Genomic DNA, 21,790 nt, shown 5'->3' on the forward strand with positions numbered 1-21,790 from the left:
AAATGTCTGACCTTTTGTGGTTTCCATTCTAAGGCTTCCTCTCTGGATTTGCCTGTCAAATGTGCATCAGTGGTTTTGTGTCTTAAGTTCCTCTTGGAATGCATAATTGGGGCACTTTACCTTCTTTCCAAAGCTATAGATTTTTCACTTTTCCTTTCTCTTTTGGTCATCTTTGGCTTCATGCTATCCCTTTTGTTTTTGCTTTTACCATTTACCGTTTTGACCAGGCTCTTTCATATAACAAACTACAAAATAGCACCATTGTACTAAAAAAAAAACCAACAAAGTTTTACATACTGTTTGATATATCTTGTATTATTGATATTGCTAAATTTACATAGTGCTCTATATGGGAGAAATAAAAAGAGAGAAGTTACTAATCAGGTTGCATACTAACTCATTCAAAGAAACCAATGAGAATTTAAAAAGACTTTCTATGTTTTGAACATACATGTGAAAATGATTGGCCTCAAATTGCAACTATTTGTAATATATGTGTGTGTGTGTGTGTATTCTTTTTGTAGCATGATGTAGAAAAAAATGAAGCTTTGTGCCTAGAATAAATGCATCCAACTTATATTTGCTACAAATGCCACAGATGGAATTGTGTGAGTTAAAAATTGGTGGGCCATGTGAATACCTGCTACTTGAGGAGGCCAAATTCAACAAAAACAAATGTCATAAAGAGGGATTATTAGACTGAAAAAGAAACAGTTTACATTAGGTAGAAAGATTGCAACTAAGAAAACACTTCATAAACCACTTAGACAATGTTGCTGATTGAATGGCTTCAGCAGCCAGGATTCACAGAGAAATTTAGTGCAACTGGTTCTGTACAACACCCATGCATTTGTGGATCTTGATAGGCAGGGACTAAGATATATATATATATATATTTTCTATAGGATATTACTAATAAAGGATCAATATCAACCTACCAACTCTGGGATCATTTTTGCAAAGTGCAAAAAAAACCTTTTTTTTTTAAACAAATCATTCTTAAAGACAACATTGGAATGTTTACTTAGGTATTTCATTGGAGGAAAATGCCCATCTCTGAAATGTCATCAAACTTATTTTTTTTTTGGTAGGTGTTCCAATGGTAAATAGGTAACTCTTGGAGCAAAGGATCCAATGGTGTCATGTTCTTCTTCATGCTTCAAGAGATTCTTCTTACATCCTGTAGTTCTTATTTCCTGTACTCCCTCTACTTGCGTTCTTCAAATGTACTTCCTACAGATAAAGGAGAAAGGGCATCATTAGTTTGGTGAGGTCTTCCATAGACTATATAAATGTATGTATATATACATACACACACACACACACACACACTGTATTTTTTATTTTATTTTACACACACCGTATTTTTGTGTGTGATTTGGCAGTAGGACTTGAACTCATGGGCTTGAGCTTTTTGCTCAGCCTGTCTGCTCATGACTGGCTTTACCACTTGAACAATGCCTCCAGGTTCAGATTCAAATAGCTAAAATAAATGATCTATTTTTCAAATTACCCATATGGTGTGATACACTGTGATGGATAATTCAACATATATAATGATCAAAACAGAGTAATTAGCACTGCCACCTTAAAAATCTATCTCCCTGAAAATTATTCTACCTTCAATTTTTTCTTTATGTTGAGAACCATCAAGCTCTCTTCCCGTTTTATTATTTTTAAATAAAACATGTTATTATAAACTGTAATTACCCTATAGCGCTGTGGAAGATGTACTAATTATTCTTATCTAAATGTGTCCATCTATTTCTAATATTGGGTCTCAATCTTCTGTATCTTATGTCTTGCTAATCAAGCTAAAAGAGATTTTTGAGCCTTAGATTTTCTGAGAGATAGTTAAGGGGATAGGCCATCAGTCCACTAATCAGCTAAGTCTTCCTCAGGCTACCTGTATGGATACTTAGTGACTTTTATACCACAAGTTTCTTTGTAATAGCACAGCAATGTATTGTCACTCATCTTCTATTGCAGACTCATTAATAGAAAGAGAATCCTGACATTGTTATCCTTCTGTTCTGGAGAATCATTTCCTAATGAGGTGAAAAAAGGATCAATCAGACTTGTCTTTGAAGCAAAAATGGCATTTATAGTCCAGGTGGGGTCCTTTTATTTTTTTGCTTAGTTTTACTTAGATCTGATTCTTTTTATCCTCATAACATGTTTCTAACAAGAGCAAACAAGTATTTTTCTCTAGGATAGCTATACCCTCCAAAATTTTCTTGTGGTTAAGGTAAGGACCCACCCAGTCACTAGAATGTGCAGAGCTAGCAAGGATTGGATCCTGAAACTGGGAGAAACCCTCGACCATTCCTTCGAAGGATTGATTGGATTGATCATTGTTTCTTCCATGTGTGGTTCAGTTCTTATCACTGAAAGGAAGTTAGCATTTTATAGATAGGTGGTTAACTTCCTGTACTGTCAGCATAGTATAAAAATATTTATTCAAATAATTAGCTCAGTGACCAACACAAAAGAAATCATAGGGAAGAAGCTAGGTACATATAAATAGAATAGCTAGAAATGCCTTCTGTTTAAAATCCTGGCACTTTGCTCTAAAAACTCATATGACTTTTATCAGCTCTATTGAATACATATTTGTGGCTGTGCAAAGCATCTATCATTTAGCTACCAGTATATGTGTGTTCCTACATTGTCTGGTTTCCTGTGGGATTTTTCTTTCTTTTTTTTTTTTTTGGTGGGTCATGGGGCTTGAACTCAGCCTGCAAGCAGTCCTTGAGCTATTCAGCTCAAGGCTACTGCCCTACCCCTGGGCCTGGGCGGTGTCCCTGAGCTCTTCAGCTCAAGGCTACTGCCCTACTCTTGAGCCAAACTCTACTTCCTGCTTTCTAGAGGTTAATTGGAGATAAAAGTCTGGGCTGGCTTTGAACCTTGATCCTTAGATCTCAGTCTCCTGAGTAGCTAGGATTACAGGCATGAGCCACCATGCCTCCACCATGCCTGGCTCCTGTAGGATTTTTCTAGAAAGATAAAAGAAGGACACATGGAGTCACAGAGTAGAGTCACTGAGGTCATTTCTGTGTGGACCTGCTGATGGTCTGTGGTTCACCGGACACTCAGATGACCTCTTATTAGGGTACCACCTTTCTTCCAAACTGCTAATTAATATAACTAACAAGTATCAGAATACTTGAGGTATCCTTTTCCTATTGCACATGCATACCAGCTTAAACACAAAGAAGACCTTAAAGAATCTGAGAGTCCTAAATAAAAAAAAAAATCAAGAATGAAGCAGAAGCAAGGAAAAGAAAACCTCATAAGCTGTCCAATTTCATTTTTTTCCCTCTCAGGCTGAATTAATTACAGATTGGTAGAAGAAAATATTCAGATATCTTTTGTGCTTCACTCTTCAAATTCATGAAGTCTCTACTGAGGTGAATTTGACTCATCTCACCAAGCTTTATCTTCTCATCCTTTTTTTTTTCCCCTCAAAGCTGAAGGTCAAAAGTATAGAGTTGAGTACTGGTTCCTTCTCTTTCTCCCTCCCTTCTGGTCTTTTTCTTGTAGATATGTTTCAGCATCACAGCAAAGCTTTGGGCCAAAATGTATCCATCACTACTGCAAGTAGTAGAGTCCCTATGTGCGCACACACGTACATACAAGCCATTCAAAACCATCTGGAACATCGTCTGGTTTGCATTTGGCTCTCTTCCCAGGCTGTCACATGTGACTTCTTTGTTGCAGACAATGACAGTGACAAAACAAAAGCACTCAGGGATGGGGTCTCAGTTGCATCTGTTGCTTTGCTCATTGTCTTAATTTAATTATGGCCAGCCACCCTTGACAATGGTCAGCAAGTGGAAACACATTAGAAGCAACAGCCTCAAAGCTGGCACCTATGTCTGATGCATTTCTTCCAGCGTTATGAAACTGTCCCAAATTCAGCCAAGCAAAAATTTTCACTTCAACAGCTTGTCCAAGACAAACAAACCAGTATGCAACTAGACAGATTTTTGAAAAGGAAAACAGTAGTGAGTAAATACTGTTTCCTATTGACACTAGAGAAGGTATAAGGATAGAAGGAGAAGAGAAGAAGGAGAAGGAGAAGGAGAAGGAGAAGGAGAAGGAGAAGGAGAAGGAGAAGAAGAAGAAGAAGAAGAAGAAGAAGAAGAAGAAGAAGAAGAAGAAGAAGAAGAAGAAGAAGAAGAAGAAGAAGAAAGAATGGTTTTGCAGCCACTGGGACTGGTTGAAGAAAATCCTCCTTCTAAAGGATGGGTTAACAGACTCATGAGAGCAAAGGAGGGGATTCATTTGCAACATGCAATTGTTGTGCTTTGAGTAGGTACTCTAAAATGTATATGTATCAGTGCATTTTCTCTTGGTTTTTATTCTAGCTCCAAACTTTTCTCTGCAAATTTATCCACGGAATTTTAGATGAAGAAAATTACTGAAGGCTATAAACAATGACAAGAAGAAATCATTCTTGACGTGACACACCAGGCCCATGTAGTGAAGTGCCATTGTACCAATCTCATTTCCAAGTGGAGGCTTCTAGGGGCTCTCAAGCCCTGAGGCATCATAGGAGCATGTTGACAGAACTATGACCGAAATAATAGTAGTCCATATCTCATGAAAATTTATTGCCTGCTGGGGTCTAAATAATTCATGCTTATTGTTGCACACATTTCCTGATGCAATTCTTAGAGATGGAGATTTTTAGATACTGATGTATTTTACCATAAGAGCTTTATGGGCTCGGAAACTTGGAAACAGAGTAGAAAACGTGCCTGAGTTCTTTACAGGGAAGATGAGATAGAAGTTGATATTTGTTCTTGTTTCTTTGGAGGTTTTTTCTTTTTTCATTGAAGAAGTTTTTCCTGTTACATTTTTAATGAAAACTGTATAAAAGATTAAATCATTCCTGCATCTTCTCAAAAGTTTCTTCCTTATAGTTGCCCTTTTCCTTTCCTCCTTGATGGGATTTGGCTTTTTGTGCCAGGATCTTTTTGCAGTCATTGCCCAGTTTCAGCCTGGTGATAACCACCTTGCTGGAGTGAATGCCCATGTGGAATGCCCGTGGTGCCATTAGCCTTTTCCCATTGTCCCCATTCAATGTAGATGACATACTTCTTCCTGTAAACCTTGACCACCCTGCCAATCTGCTGACCTCTACAATGTCCTCCTACAAACTGCACCTCATCATCCTTTCGGCAGGCCATAGACTGCACGTTGTATGTCTGTTTCGCCTCTTTGGAAAGAGAGGAAGATGTAATCTTCTGTGAATGTGGGAGGGTGAAGTGCCTTTTCCGGTTCTTGCTTTGTGACAAAGGGATTGACCTTCATTTTGGCGACTCCTGCTTCAGCCATAAAGGGGAAGAGACTTTGGATTTTCGAACCCATCAATTAGGCACTTTGCTATTTCCCTACATTGGAAAAAGAAAATGCCTGGCGCCTCAATATCCAAACGTCTTTCCAATAGCAAGAGTTAAAAATACCACGAGTCCTCCCCACCCCCAACCACCCCTGGCGCTAGCTGGTAGTAGATGTTGGGTTAAAGAGGAAAGTGATGCCTTAGGAATAAGAAACTCTTAGAAGGGTGGGTGACCTTTCTATATCTGGTGTCAGCAGGGCCCCATCTATATGACCCTGCAAAGAAGTTCAGTAGCACTGTATTCAATTAATAAAAGCAAACCTTTTGGATAACATATGTGCTTCTTTTTCCTTTTCCTACTTTTATGAGATTTTTTGCCTGAGAGACAGTCTAAAAGGAAGATAATAGGCTCTTGAAATCCCAAGGAGGAAGCAGTGATATTTTCAATAGAATATATTTCCATCTCCACCCACTGCAAACAAGTTAAATATTGTGTGACAGCGTCTAGGAAAAACTTGGCATCCTATTAAAAAAATACTGTCTGGTGTGGAATGGTGTGGAATAGTGGCAGCCTATTTTAGAGCATAAAATATTAACTTGGCATTAACCTTTTCAAAAGGGCAAAATGAGAGAGAGAGAGAGAGACTGAGACAGAGACAGAGACAGAGAATGACTGAAAGATAATCCAGACATCAACTCTTCTCGTATTGACAAAGCTAGGTTGTAGCTCTTTTGTTGAGTTGGCCAGGGGGCATATGAAGTTATTGAGTATGATTGAGAAGTCTCAGAGTCCATGTTGGTATCTTTGTTAACTTCAGGCAATCCCAGGTTCAAATTCCAGGAGGGTCAGGTCAGCCTTTCATCTCTAGGAGGTAAGCTGAGTGTCATATGATCTCTTTAACACTTTAGGATGTGGCTTTAAAGCCAAAGGACAAGGTATATACCAGAGTCCTGTACTCTTGTATATGGCTGCCTCTCTCTAAGTGAGAGGTATGTGCTAAACACCATGTTAGTTCTGTCTAGTTCCGTGTTGTTTTCTGGAAACTACCTCACAGTACCTTTCTTGTGGTGGAAATGACTATTTTGTCCTCTGAATGACCTTTGGTCAGAGTGAATTGGCCAAAGTACGGTGGGAATAGCGAGGCAAATCCATTCCTGGGGAGTCTGCTCTTTACTAGCCAACCTTGGCTCTAAGACTCCATTGTGGTTCTTTCCTTGCATCCTAACACTGTGTACAGCGTTTTTCACACAGCCTCCACTTCTTTTTCTTTCACTTGGGATCAATATTGTGTTGCTATATAAGGCTTACAGAGGCTTCTAATCTCCCTCCTATTTCTTTTCACACAAGCTGTCCTCCCCAGAAAAGACTTGCTCATTAGGCTCCTATCTCAGCTCTTCTTTCACAGAAGTCCTGGGCTTACAGGCTTCATTTGGATTCCAGCTCCTTCTCAGGAGCTTTGGTAATTACTATCTTGTCACCAACACTAACTGTTCTGAAAAATTAAATGAATGCGAGAAGAGCACCAACAATATTCCTCATATATTTCCCTGACACGTGGAGATGATCGTATATGAGAATCCTCCTGTCAGGTCTCTAAAGATCATACTTGCTAACAAGTATGGCCCCTGAAGGAACGTGTATGCTTCCTTTACCTCTCTAACCTTCCAGACCCAAATATCTGATATAAATTTCCTACAGGCGTGATAGACTAGTTCACAGCAGGTGTTGTAAAGCCAACTTCTTCCTGCTGTGCTTCATAAAGGACAAATACCCCAGAGCCCTCTTGTGTCTGAAAGCAGACACATAGCAGGTTGTGTTGTAGTAAATATCAAGGAAGAAATGGGAGAGGAAGCATAGCATTTGTTGACCACGCTGGTCTGTGTCTTGGCTATGTAGTCAGACTTAGTATCCTGCTAGAGCAAGACCTTGGCAAGACATTTAGCATTTCTTAGCCTGAGATTTCTCATGGGTACCACTGGGATAATTGTAGTATTTACCTTTAGGCTTGTGGTGATTAAATGAGGTAATTTACTATAGTCCTTGCTATAGGGTATATAGCAAATATTGGCATTATTACTACTTTTTGAAAAGTACTTATTATTGTCAGAACACTTCCCATGCTAGCTTGCTAGTGTGGTTGAGCATGGGAGAATTAGCTCCATTCTGAATTTCTAGAGATCCTCTTATGTGCTTAGATAGCAGATTTATAGCCCCACTTCCTTTTTACCCTCCTGCTATCTTCAAAGGATCCCAGCCTCACTATATTTTCATGTATTTCTTCTGGAAATGTAGGAAGTCACTACCAAAAATGCTTTAAGAGAAAAAGAGAAGACTAAGACAAAAAAAAATATATTGACAGCTACTATCTCTCATGGGCAAGTGATATGCATGTTATCTTTAATCATCTCAAAAGATGGTGTACAACAGAGTTCTGTGCTGCTCAGATTGTTGATTTTATGGGCAGCTTGTTTCGTTAGCCGTTAGCTAGGTGCAAAGGATTCAGCAATTTTTATCTAAGAACTGAATTTGATGATTTGATAACTGTTTCTCTCATATACTTTCAAAATGCCCCCCCCCGCCATTCCCAGGCATATGACTTATGCTAGAGTTAAACTAGTGGATGTGGCCATTTCTCTTGCCATGTCCTTAAGAGACATGAGGCGCAGCGTTTTTCTTTGGGTGTCATTTCAATGCAACAGTGATGAGTTCACAGGGTTAGTAGGAAAGGGTGTTGCCCCCTTCTACTCAGCCTTCGTGTGTAACAAATCTGGGCAGAACATTCAACTGCTGTGCTCTGAATTCTCCTCCTCACTGAATTGGAAGAAAGTTTGGAAGTCTGGAGGACTCCCCTGAACTTTTAGGTTGAACAAAATAACACCATGACAAGTTGAAGTGATTTGCATCTGTTTGAGGTTGATGGGAGCGTTCCACATCTAAGTGTAAACACGGCAGATGCCAGCCAGTGCTTTTCCAAGACAGAAAATGGTGCAAGAACTAGTCATGCTTCTTGCATGCATACAGCCTCCGAAACTCAGAGTTGTTACAGTGTGCCAAAGGCTCCTTCACTTCTACCCTAGTGGAAACAAATATTATTTACAGAGAGAAAGCACAGCATTTAATAGTGCCTCTGCCACCTAACACTGACAAAATAACAAGAGGCCATGCATGTACTGGCTCATTTTGTTTTTCATTTTTTCTAGCAGTGCAATCCTTCAGGAAACAGCTCAGGTGTGCTGCTTCATGATACTAATATTGCATATTCCCAGGTCTATAACTAGAACAACAACTTCCAACTCTCAGCCTACCAGGGTCTTGCTCCTAATTACTTGGATTTTTTGTTTTTTGTCATATTTGGTGTCTACAATTCTGTTTTCTGGAGCTGAAATCAAAGTTTGCATCTTTAAATGACAGACTATAGGCATTAAGAAGTCCCACTAAAGAAAGCTGAACAAATGTGTGGGTATCAGGGGAAAAAATTCTTATTTTGGTTAGGCCAGTGAATATAGAGAACTTGAATTTTTATTTTATTATCAAAATTAATTTACTTATTTTTAGTGATCTTTTTAAGAGAAATCATTACGATTTTATTGTCTTTTTCCCCCACTTCCAGCTTTCTTTTCTTTTTTTAAATTGTATTTTATTGTCAGGGTAATGTATAGAGGGGTTATAGTTACATTCATCAGGTAGTGGGTACATTATTTCTTGAAACCTGATACCCTTTTTTCATGTTTTTGTCCCATTTTTCCTCCACAACCCCTCTCAATCATCTTGTTATTCCCCTTCCCTATTTCAAATAAACAAATAAATGTATATCTAATACACCAGAAAACAAAGTCAGATATGAAACATGAGATAAAACAAGGGGGGAAAACAAGAAAAGAAGTAACCCCATTCATAAGGAAATGGAAAGACTTGGAAAAAATCATACCAAGTGAAGTAAGCCTGACCCAAAGGAGCATAGGCTCTATTGTTTCCTTCATTTGTAATAACTAGTATACATCTAGGCTTTTTCTAGGCGACAATCACAATAGCTCAAAAGCTATGTGCATATGGCCATATAGGATGAGACTAAGCAAAATGAGCTCTAGGATATGGAAACAAGAGATTCATCTTTGTGATTGTAATTCTGAATTTTTAGTGATCTGGAGGTTTAAACTTAGGGATTATCTCTTGTGCCTCCTCCAGTTCTCTTTGCTCTGATTATTATTGAGTTTGGGTCTTACTTATTTTTCCCCTAGGCAAGCCTGGATATGATTTCCCCAGTCTCTGCCAATCAAGTAACTACTAGCTAGGATTTGAAACCCTGCCTTGAAGGGCTGACTTTGCATTGTCTGCAAGTTGAGTCAGTCCTAAAGAGGCTTTATTCATTCACATTGGCCATCTCTTTTTTAAAGATAGACTTGTTTTGCTTAGGTCAAAGGAGTTGACAATCACTACTACACTGTTGGTGTGAGTACACATTCATTCAGCCACTATGAAAAGCAGTATGGAAGTTCCTCAAAGACTAAAATAGAACTCCCCTATGACCCAGCAATTCCACTACTTGGCATTTACCCAACTGTCCAGAAGCAAGGACATACTAAATCCACTAGTACAACAATGTTCATTGCAGCACTATTTACCATAGCAAAGATATGGAACCAACCCAGATGCCCCTCAGTTGATGAGTGAATCAACAAGATGTGGTATTTATACACAATGGAATTCTATGCTGCTGTCAGAAAAAATGACATTGCCCTATTTGTAAGGAAATGGAGAGACTTAGAAAAAATCATATTAAGTGAAGTAAGCCAGACTCAAAGGAACATAGCTCAATAGTTTCCCTCATTTGTCATAATCGGTAGAAACCTTGGGTTCTCCTAGCAGAGATTTACAATAGAACAAAACCTAGATACATAAGGCCACATAGTATGGTGCTAAATGAAAGGACGTCCAGGATATAGAAACAAAAGCCATATAATGAGTGATTGCTGTCCTTAATGTACTATGCTATCTCTCATCTCTTTTTCTATCCCTTGGTTATCTCATATTTTTACAGTATTTCACCTTGTTATCTGATATATTGGATATATGCTTGATGGGTTATTTGAAATTGGATAGGGAAGGGGGGAAAACAACATGAGAGGTGTGGGGGGAAGGAAATGGGGACCAAGACATGAGAAAGGGTATCAATGTATGTGAAGTAATGCACCTTCTATCTGGTGAATATAATGTAACCCTTCTATTAATTATAATAAAAATATATGAAAAAAAGGAGTTGATAACTGTTTTTTTAGCCTGAAGGTGAGACTATACATTGAGGAACTCTTTCATGCATATTGTTAAATTCATTAAAAAAATGGATTTGTTTTATCCAGAACTCTTAATCTTTTTATTGCTACCAAGAAAACCCCAAATGGGCAGGTAATGACACTTAGTTTTTCTTCCATGGAAGCTAATAGACTTGAGACCCTGCAAAATAATGTTGCCTAAAAAACCTTCTCCCCTCTTGGTTGGAGAGAGATAGTCACAGATGTTGGAGAGAGAAGAGGCCTTGGGGCGGAAGCAATTTCCTTGCTTCCTTTTCCACTCTTTCACCCCATGAATACCCACATTTAAAACTGCATGAGATTTGTTTTGTTCTTATTTGATATTTGAAAGTAGATCAAATGTTTGTGGAAAAAAATCACCGGATTGGCGGTTCTAGAGACTAAAGTGTCCCGGAAGCAATGCAAGCCCGGAAATATCCTACTTTTTCTATTTATTTTGGCAGCTTTACTTAAAACTAGTAAGATCTGGTGTTCATGCTACAACTGAAACTTCCCCAAGCAACATGAAACAAAAACACCTACTACATTTGATTTTAACTGTTTGAGAAAAATAGTGTTTCATTTTCGAAAAAGATTATAAGACCCCCAAATAAAATATTACCAGTTCTTTATGTAAGAGAGACAAGCTATGATTTAAATTGAAATTACTCAAGAACTAGGGGTCTAAGTTAGAAGTGATCGTTGATCACCCAGTTCTCTTATGTCACATGCTTGAAAATCTTCTACCAAAACACCAAGCAGGCTTGGGGTTGGCAAGCTTGGCTTGACCTTTTAAGTGTTATGAGATTTACTTCTACTTCAGGAGACTTCTTTTTGTTACAGCTCTGCATTTCAAAAGTAAGTACAATAAGATAATAAGATTAGCTAGTACTTCAGTAGTGTATGTATGTATGCATATATTTTTTCCATTCACATATATATTATATACATACATTGTATATAAATCTTAGGGCCTCACAGCTATTATGGAAAATATTTTTTATCCCAGTTTGAGAGATGAGGAAACTGAGGCATAGGTAAGTTAGATTATTTGCTTTGCTAGTTAGTGACAGATTCATGATTTAACTCAGGCAGTTTGACTCTACATTCTGTGACAGTGTGACTCTGCATTCTCTAAATGACCATACTGAACTGTTTCTCAAATACTTATAGTGCTCCGTCATGCTTCACATTGCTTTTCACATTATTTTTATGCTCATGAATCTATATGTATCCTAATTAGTTTTATACACAATCATCCATTTTCTTTAGGAGAGACATTTGAAATTGAAAGATAGAAATTTTAATTCATTATTAATATTCTACTCACTTCAAGGGGACTAATCAATAAATAGCATTGACTATAAAGTATTTAGCCAGCTTCAACCTGTGACTTATTCTGTACTTTCTTTGCATCCTATGTAGGAACAGTAGAATTATTTTATCTCAGCAATGTGACTTCTTTTTTTTTTTTGCCAGTCTTGGGGCTTAAACTCAGAGCCTGGGCACTGTCCTTGGAGACATTTTGCTTAAGGCTAGTACTCTGCAACTTAAGCCACAGCACCACTTCCAGTTTTTCTTTGTATGTGGTACTGTGGAATTGAACCCAGGGCTTTATACATGCTAGACAAGTACTCTACCACTAGGCTTGCTTCCAGCCCCAAAGCATGTTTCTTTCTTTCCTTCCTTCCTTTCTTTCCTTCCTTCCTTCCTTCCTTCCTTTCTTTTCTTTCTTTCTTTCTTTCTTTCTTTCTTTCTTTCTTTCTTTCTTTCTTTCTTTCTTTCTTTCTTTCTTTCTTTCTTTCCTTAATAGAACTCAACCTCTTCTGAATAAAATGACTGGCCAGATGGTTCAGCCATCATTATGGCTTTTGTCTAATCTGAGAAAACAGGATCCACTTTTCAATCGTAGTTACAGAGGTCTGGCATGGATTTTGCCATGCTTCTAATGGGATCTCTACCTCCTGGATTTAGCTTTGGGCAATGCCTTTACACTGGAGGGATTCCATGTTCTCAGTGAGCCACTGAAGAAGAATAATCCTGAAGTAGAAAGCATGGCAGGAGCATGACAGATTTTTTTTTTATATTATGACTTCTTCAAAGTGGACCACTTGGATGACATATTTTGCTTGGTTTTGCCTCATTTTCTCATCCCAAGTGTCATCACTGTCTTCCTTGAGCACTTTTCTCTTGTACCCCTTCTTAGCACCTACAGTTCTCAATCAGAATGCTGTTGAGAGGTTTTGTTTTCTTTTCTAGGAAGATTCCCCTCCAGTTGATTAAGTTAAAGGAAGTGAAGGAGATGCTATCTACAAGCCTAATTTCTGTATTCTTTCTTGCTTTTCTTCACTGTCAGGGAAAACTGCAATTCTTTTAAAAAAAACTGGAATTTTTGTTTTATTCATTTCCTTTATTTCGCCACAGAAAACTGTCAAATCATTGGTCTTCATATGTCCATTTCTTTCCTGCTCCTTTCCTTTTGAAATTCTGTCCTAGTTGATTTTATTTTGATTTGCTGTTGTCTGCTGGTGAGAAGGAAATAAGCTTAGAGTCTAAGTCCATCAACCCATTTGCAGATCTCAGTGTCTGTCTTTAAAACGAAGGGATTGAGCTAACTGACTTCTGAAACCTCTTCTAGCTCTAACAATGTGGTTTTGGTGTTTTACAAAAGAGAAACTCTTAGATTGTGGATATAAAATATTCTAAGTCTGTATTCATATAAAGTGGGCTAGGAGAAGTGAGAAGGGAGTCAAAAAGAGAGAAAGAAAGTATATGTGTGTGAGAGAGAGAAGAGGAAGAAGAAGAAGAAGAAGAAGAGGAACAGGAGGAGAAATAAGAGAGATACATAACCAAAGAGCTGTAGTTTGACATCAGGAGTCTTCTTTATGGATTGATGATTGTGTCTGCTTTTTTACCCCCCAAATTTAAGGGTATTTAAAGGTTCCACTTTCAGTATCTGAAATATGACTATACTTGGAGATAGTGTCTTCAAGTGAGGGTCATTTTTAACCCAATCTGACTTTTGTCCTTACACAAAGAGGATACTTGGACAGAGGACTATAAACAAAGGAAAGATAACACAGATACTGGAAAGGAACCCGAGTCACATCCTTCCTGATATTTGGAATTTGGATTTCCAGTCTCCAGAGCTGTGAGCAAAAGCATGCCTGTGATTGAAACTGCTGAGTCTGTGGTTCTGTGGTTCTGATTATAAATGAATGCATCCTGTATGTCAGATATGAAAAAGTGCAATGAAAAGGCAAAAACAGTTCAGTGGCCTCTTAGAGGTTACCTCATAGGCCTTTATGTAAATACCTGTTGTCCTTTGGCCTAAACCCTGGACTTGAATAAGAAAACGCAGCCTCTGGTGACATTGCAGAAAAGGAAATCTGGGAACTTCTATGACACAACTCAGTTTTGCTGAGAATTTGAGGCTAATATTTAACTCTGAATATATATTGACACAGGCAATTTCTTCCATAACAGATTTGCATAAAAATTTTAAAAGACATCTGAAAGTCCTGATTTTTATTCTGAGTTCTTTCTATTTTGGTGGAGAGAAAGGAGAAGAAATGTCTGTCTGTCTCTTATAATTTTTTTTCTAATTTTGATTTTCTTTCACATTCTTTGAACTTTCTCAGGCATTAAATTTTCCTGTTCCATTTTTTTTCCTGTTTCATTTTTTTTCCTTCATGTTTATTAGCTGAAATCTACAACAGGTTAATTCAAAACATTCATGGTCTAGCTTCTCGGGGCCACCCGTCTTCATTTCCTTTACAACATGTCTTGCTTTTCTGTATTGCTCCTCTCTCATCTTGGTCTCTGTCTGCTTAGTCCTTCTGTTCTCCATTTTCCTTCTGTGCCTCTGTGTTCACAGTTCCTAGCTCCCGTCTGTCTCCCTTCTCTGCTCTTTCTTCTTTTCTCTGCCAGGCTGACTTGCTTCTGTCCCCTCTTGCAGCTCCCCTCGTGGGCGTGTCTTTGGCCTACCTTTCCTTCTCCTCTGGGGCTTCGATTTCTTGTTGGTAGATGGGGGTGGAGACTGTAAACATCACAAAAACAATTGCATTGAGAAGAGTTGGTTCCCACTGTGTCCCTGAAGACATGAGTCCGCCCAGGACGCCCGGGTTCCATAGGTAGCTGAAAGCAGCACGGGTGCAGAAGAGGGCCCCTGCACCTCAGCCATGAATCCTGGCATTCCAGAACTAAGGGACTCATCTCTGACACCCACTTCCTCCCCAGCCTAGACACTGACAGGCACAGGATCGTATTGGAAGAGAAAGAACGAGTGTGCCTTTGCCTCTTCTTGCACGCCTTCCTGCCTTGTCCCACCAAGTTCTTCTGTGGCTATTGCTTCCTGCCTTACTGTGGGCGACTGTGTGTTGTGTGTTCTGGGTCCTGAGTGGTCCCCTTGTAAGCCCTCTGGTGACACTGCCACTAAGCCACCGTGGTCCTTCTTCACCCTTCAACCTATGATTCAGGATCAGGCGGCAGCAAAGATGTCATGAACTATTGGTGTCTTGTTCTTTTTCTAAATTTTATTTTATTGTTGGGGCAATATTATAGAGGGGTTATCATTACATTCGTCAGGTAGCGGGCGCATTACTTCTCACCCATTGATACCCCTTTTCATGTTTTTGTCCCCCTTTCCTTTCCCCACCCCCTCCCAATCATCTTTGATTTTAAGTAGTTATGCCAAATGGGTTTCAATCAACAATGCATTGATTTTGATCACTGTTACCCCTTTCTTCCTTGTCCTCCATCCTCTCAGTCCCTTCCATACCCTTAAGTTATGTACTACCTTCAGAACAATGTTAGTTTTGACTACAGAGTTTAATAATGCATGTTGGTTTTTACAAAGTCCCCCAAGAGACCTAATGGTCCTTTCCTTACTCATCTTCTTTCACTTTTTTTTCTTCTTTCTTTCTCTCTTTCTTTAGCTCTTATTATTTCTGCTTGAGGATTACCATTTTATTTTGGTACTGATATTTATGTTTTTGCTCACTCATTCAACAAAAGTTGAATCACATGACCAACGTGTATCAAATGTTTTGTGTGTTTCTACCGGTATCATTGGTTCTTCCTTGTCATACTTGCAGAAAAAAAGACTTCAGCAAAATTTGATCATTAGAAAGTCCTAAGTGTTCTTTAAATCACAGAAATGTCTATCATCAATGTGTTTAATTTATATTTGCCATTGAATGGCAATTTCAATTAATTTCCACTAGAGACTCTATTTTTTTTGTGCACCACTGCAGAATCCCAAGGCTGACAGGTTTTATTATTGATGATGATTATGAAAGACATTAATACTGACCCAACAGTAATTTGTGCAAGCACATGAAAAGCATATTGAAGGATATGCATTAACATAGTTAATTTTGACAACACTCTATTGTGGTAGATCATGTTATGAATGGATAAAACTGAATCTTGGCTAGAATAAGTTATTTGGCTAAGGAACCTTTGCAGGTGACTTCAGTTTTTGTCTGATACAAAGCCTACGTTCCCTCACTGTGCTCTGCCATCTCCTAGTTACCAGATTGCCAGAGCAGTGCAAGAATGATAAGGATAGACAGATAATCCATCCCATTATTGAGAATGGAGTTGTCTTTTGTCCTGTCAGCCAGGAAAACTGTGGTATAGAAGTTCTGTTTGGCCCATCCAAGACAGAAGTAACTTGTAAAAGACAGAGATTACTTGAGGACAGTTGGATCTCACCTATGAAGGCTTACCTTTTGAGTCTTGGGCATATCAGTGTGGCGCTGGGCACGGACAGAGCGGGCAGACTTGGCAGGCTTCAGGGGGGCACAGTACATCTCCAGCCTCCTCAGATCACAGCTCCGGAAGCAGCACTCATCCACGATGCCTGTCTGAGGTGCTCTCCGACTGCTGGAGCCATAGCCAGTGGGCTTGTCTGCAATGATCAGACATAATGACCTGATGTTAAAGTGGAATCTGTCTGTCATCCAGGCCTGACACCTTACATTATCTATTGACCCCACATTATCTATTCAATCCTCCATCATCTCAACTTCTTCTTGAAGCTTTCCTAACCATGCCTGACACCACAGGTCCTTTAGCATTCAAGTAGCTCCTTGAATTGATCCCATGCTCATTAATTCACTGACTACACATTTGACTTTTTGTTAATTCTCCCCATGTTCCTGGTAAATTGTGATCAAGAATATTGCTTATATGCCATCCTAGCTTTTCCATATATAGTGGACTACTTGGAAATATAGTTTTGCTTTAAACTTTGTCTTAACCTACTTATTTAATTCATTTCTCAAAAATTTGTAAGGTATAATATTATATTTTGGCATGGGTGAGCATTTTTACAAAGATCAACTCAGGATATTTAGGTTATCTGTCTTCTCAAACATTTGGGAAAGGACATCCTCTTCAATAAATGATACTGAAAATAATGACTGTCCCTAATCCTTGTAGCAAATGTGTATAGTTTTTATATGTAGGGTACCTCAATTGTTTGTTTCTTTTCCCTAACTGCTTCCACTATAAAATCAGGTTGGATATGGAAGAGGTTTCAAGTCTCCAAAATTTTACTCATTTTATTTGTATGAAAACAGACTTTCAGACTGACTTACTTAAATTTCAGTATACTTGCTGCCAAGTGCAAGTGCATCGTCAAGAGACCTGATATATAACTCTGAACAAATCACCAAAACTTTCGGGGTTTCAGTTTTCCCATTTGTCAACTGGACTTAATTAAATCTTCCTGGTCAGAACTGAGGATGAAATGAAATTGTATTAGATGAAATAAATGTATGCAATAGTGCCTAGCATAATCCCTGAAACCTACTCTTCACCTGTAAATAGCCTTTGCTTAGTCTTCTGTGGTCCATGAAAACTCATTCAGAAGCTTGGAATGTAGAAAAGATAATAATACCAATGAGGAAGGGGGTCCTTCTCCCTTCACCACAGAAAGACCAGAACATTGTCCTTGTGTTCTTTTTTTTATTTTATAGAATTACTTCTACACCAAGACAGAGCAAACTAAATTGGTGGCCCTCTTTCATGTGATTCTAATTGCCCTGACGGAATACCATGAATCAAGTTTTTATTTTTTTTTTTAATATTTTCCAACCAATTAGACCTCTTTACTTGGCAAGTAAGTTTTAGTTTGGTTTTATTTTGCTTTGTTTTGGGCATACTTTTTAACTGGTTCTGGCATTAAAAGAAAGGGCCAAACAGGCTCATGTAGATCTTCTCATGTACCTTAATTGTCAACTAGGAAATCTTTGGTTAAGCCCAATCTCACCTCTACTCCAGTATAGAAAACAGATAAAATATGAAGCTGCATTAGTTCAGGCAAGGTTAGGGAATCCAGATCTTAGCTTCATCTCATCTTCCTTACTATCTTTTGGTGGTAGGTTTTCTCTACTGATAAGTAATGTCTTGACTTCAAGGAAGAAAATGTGTGAAGCCTCCGTCTATGTAACAGTCAGACATAGTTTCCACCTTAATTCCCAAGCCCCAACAGCATCATGTTAAATAAAACATCTTCCGTTCATTCACTAAAACCTATTATACTTAAGAATGGAGATTAGGAAGTCAACCCTGTCATGTGTATTTTGCACTTCCTCAGTGGGGGTGATGATGGCCAAACTAGCTTGGCTGCCTTGATGCTGGAAAGGCCAGTCATTCATGGCATTCTCTAAGAACCTAAATGTTTTCCTGATGCTTGGCACAGGAACCTGGTGGCTGCTTCCCTGTGTAAGGCAGGTTTATTGTCATTCTGAGGGCAGCTGGAGGTAGTAACTTATGTAGAGTTCATTTGTGGTCTCTCTGGCCAGGACTTGCTGCTCTCTCACAACAAACCCTGTGGGCTCCTCGTGATAGTGGAGGAGCGAGGCAGCTGGTCCCAACTGGAGCCCCAGAAATGTGTGCACTGGCCATTGGAGAGAAGTCTAACTCAGAAGTGGACTTGCTTTTGCTTGCCAGCCAGGCCTGGCAAGCAGAGGTTCGACTGGTCCCCTGAGCAATGTAAACAATGTTTTTTGTTGTTTTTTTTTTTAATAATCTTTTCCTGGGACTATAAATTAGAGGAAAGTTACAAATGGGCTTACATGGTTCTTTGTAATCCACAAAGGACTTTGACATTCTTTTTGGTAACAGGGTAGCTAGTCAAGAATGGTGTATATACTTGGTTTTCATTTTTTTTTTCCTCTTGGGGTACGAAGAAAGGAATAGGTGAGTCGGCCTGTTTTGTTGCAAGTAGGCTGGTAGTCTCTTTCAGGTGATGAGTGCTGTTTGTTGAGATGAGAAATTTCGAAAGGAAGACATCCGTTGATTATGGTAATTTGATGTTTGGGGTGGGGTTCTAGGAGTGGGTCCAGAAACTTTCAAACTTAGCCAACTCAGAAACAACTGATTTCGAAACTCGAGCTCATGAGTCGAAAACAGAGAGGTTTAAAGAGATTTGGGAATTCTAAGACCATTTCCATTTTGAGCACCTCTAACTTAATCTTGTTTCTGAGATTCTTGCTATGACAAGAGCAATCAATTTTCTCCTTGGTTTGAGAGAGAACATTCTGTTGTTGGTGTTGGTACTGCTGTTCAAACTCAGGACCTTGAACTTGGTAGGCAAGCACTCTACCACTTGAACCATGTCCCACCCAGCCCAGCAAGGAGCATATCTGAGCACTGTGTATTCCATTTTTGATGACTGCCAAGAGCAGTTCCTGCGGATCTGTTTCCTCTCATGAGATAGATAGTAATCATCTATCATCTCAACAAAAATAACATACCCTGCACACCTGTTTTCTTGTCTCTTTCAGATGAGCTCAGAGTTTGATATGGTTCAGTCTTTAAAGAAACTTTTAGTCTAGGCTTTTAACCCTATATTTTTTAGTCCAGAAGCTGGTAAATTGTAGAACATCATTTTAGGACTTAAAAAAATAACATTCTGCAAGGAAAGTTGAGCTTATATTCGCATTTGTTTTCTGAAAAGTTATTGAAGCAGTAGTATATGGAGTTGGATTTTCCCATAAATATAACTATCAGTGGTCACTAGCTACCAGAATTCTAGAAAAAGATTTTTTCTTTTCTATTTTACAATGCCTACAATGGGCACATTGTTTCCTATTCAGAATATATGAATATGACAAGTGTTTACCTACGCCTTTTAAAGTTTTAATTCACTCTTTGAAGAGTCCTGTAGGCTTGATTTCTAGTTTACTATTAGGGTAGTCAATAAACAAAAGAAGTTTCTCACTAACAGACAGAATATATCTGTAAGACAGTTTTGTCCTTCATTTCAAATGCTTCACTGTCCTCTTTTTCTCCAGTGCCACAATAAATACATTTCCTGTTATGCACTAAAAAAAGAAGCATGACACAATATAGTTTATTGGAAAGTCAATAAAATAATTTTATGTAGTGTCTATTTTGATAAAAATGATATTTTAATGACTTCCAAATTATAGCTAATTTTACTCACTAGTTTTTAAATGAAACTTAATTGTTACATCCTTGCCTTTTAATGGTCTTTAAAAATGGAGGAAGATAAACAAATACAGTCATGGTATATAATATATACTATGTGGAAAATGAACTATGTAACCTGTGGGCAAAGCCAGAAGGGGGAAAATGGGGGAAGCAAAGAAAGGGATAACCTTTTCCAAAAACAATTATATTAATTATCTGATTTATGAAATACTACACCATAATAATAACAATGAAATAATATTAAAAGAAAAAACCCTTCCCCATTATGTAATTCTGCTCTGGTAGGCAGAATCAAGATTGGAAGGTGCTTGAGAAACAAAAAATGCCTTAATATAGGGAAAATAGTTTTTTTTTTTTTTAAGAAAAAACAATTTGAACACAACCATGTTACAAACAGGATAGACTTATTCAAAAAGTAATGAATAGTGCCTTGCAGAAAGCAGTTAAATAAAAGCTATAAGGACACCTGTCATAGTTTCTAGGAACAGATTCCTGTATTAAACCTTGTGAATATCTGTGGTGGGTTTTCCTGTTCCAGAGGTTCTATGAAGAAAAGGAGAAGAAAATTCAGATAGGCTAAATATTGGGTATGATTAGAAGCCATTTGCTTTGGCTTTGAGAATGAGGTTCACATAGTTTCAAATTTAGGTGGCAAAAATTTGTGTTCGGTTTATCATTTGAATTTTCTAAGGTACTTCATTTTTCATGACCCTTCCTCAGTGCAAAAGTAAATGACAGATGGCTTGGATAGTTCCTTCTAAAAGGAGGTGCAGTCCTAGCATTCGATCATACGGATGTTATGAAATGTCTACATACTCACTCAGATGTTAGGGAAAACAAGCGTGTATGACAGTCCACAGATGTTTTTCTTGCTGATAAAGCCCTAACACTGAAAATTTACATATTTATCTTTTTTGTCAGAAGTTTTGCTTCAGATATTTCCTAGTATGTAGACCAAAGTATGACTTAGCAGGCAAGTTGACCACCAGTTAACCTAAACTCTGACTCTCCTATGAGTTGACATCCTATTTAGTCATGATGCACTGCTACAACTTGAAATTTGGCCAACAGAATTCTGATGGCTCAACAACTAGCTTCTGTAATAGCAGTACTTCCCTTTGAATAATACATGGTCAAAGAAGTAATTTAATAATCTTCAGGGTAAACTTGCTAATTACAAAGGTTTAGGATAGAATCGCGGCATCATCAAAACTATACCAGTGAGCTGAGTCTCACATTTTGTCATGGATCTGAGAGACTTACACTTCTCCATTGCTGCAAAAAATGCAAATGATGCTGAAATTCAGCTTCTTGAATGAGGAGTGCTAGCTCTTCATCTACTCTACCAGCTTCTTGAATGAGGAGTGCTAGCTCTTCATCTACTCTACCAGTGTTGCATTTGTTTCTAGAAATGAAGTAGAAACACTTTTTGACTTTGATTTCCTTGGAAATTTCCTCTTTGGCTTAGTGAGAAAGGTTTTTCACTATTTTTACCTTTCCCACTGGAAAGAGAAAACATGGATTTGAAAAATCAGTAATGTCAAATGCAAACATTTCCCAATACTTACATGCTTACTTTATATAAAGCTAAATGTAGCTTTTCTTAAATACTAAGTATATGTATATATTCAGTTTTTCAATACTTACATATTTAGGGATATACTTAGTTTTGAAGATATATATTTG

At 38.2% G+C, this 21,790-nt stretch overlaps 1 protein-coding gene across 3 annotated transcripts in view; it reads right to left on the reverse strand.

Moving 5' to 3' along the window:
- Positions 1–498: 498 nt before the first annotated feature.
- Positions 499–21,790, reverse strand: part of Igf1 (insulin like growth factor 1) — a 70,243-nt gene continuing 48,951 nt past the window's right edge. The window contains exons 3-5 of one of the 3 annotated variants that reach the window (XM_090328513.1): positions 16,369–16,550; positions 14,624–14,675; positions 499–1,233 (exon numbers count right to left, since the gene is read on the reverse strand). In XM_090328513.1, the coding sequence (XP_090184639.1) occupies positions 1,208–1,233; positions 14,624–14,675; positions 16,369–16,550 (260 nt within the window). In that variant the 3' untranslated portion in view covers positions 499–1,207. Of the gene's footprint in view, positions 1,234–12,435; positions 14,676–16,368; positions 16,551–21,790 lie in introns of those variants that run through there. The other 2 variants (XM_090328514.1, XM_090328512.1) reach the window with 2 other exon arrangements.

Source organism: Megascapheus bottae, chromosome 2 (genome assembly GCF_031878675.1).
Source record: "Megascapheus bottae isolate mThoBot1 chromosome 2, mThoBot2.hap1, whole genome shotgun sequence".
Lineage (NCBI taxonomy): Eukaryota > Metazoa > Chordata > Mammalia > Rodentia > Geomyidae > Megascapheus > Megascapheus bottae.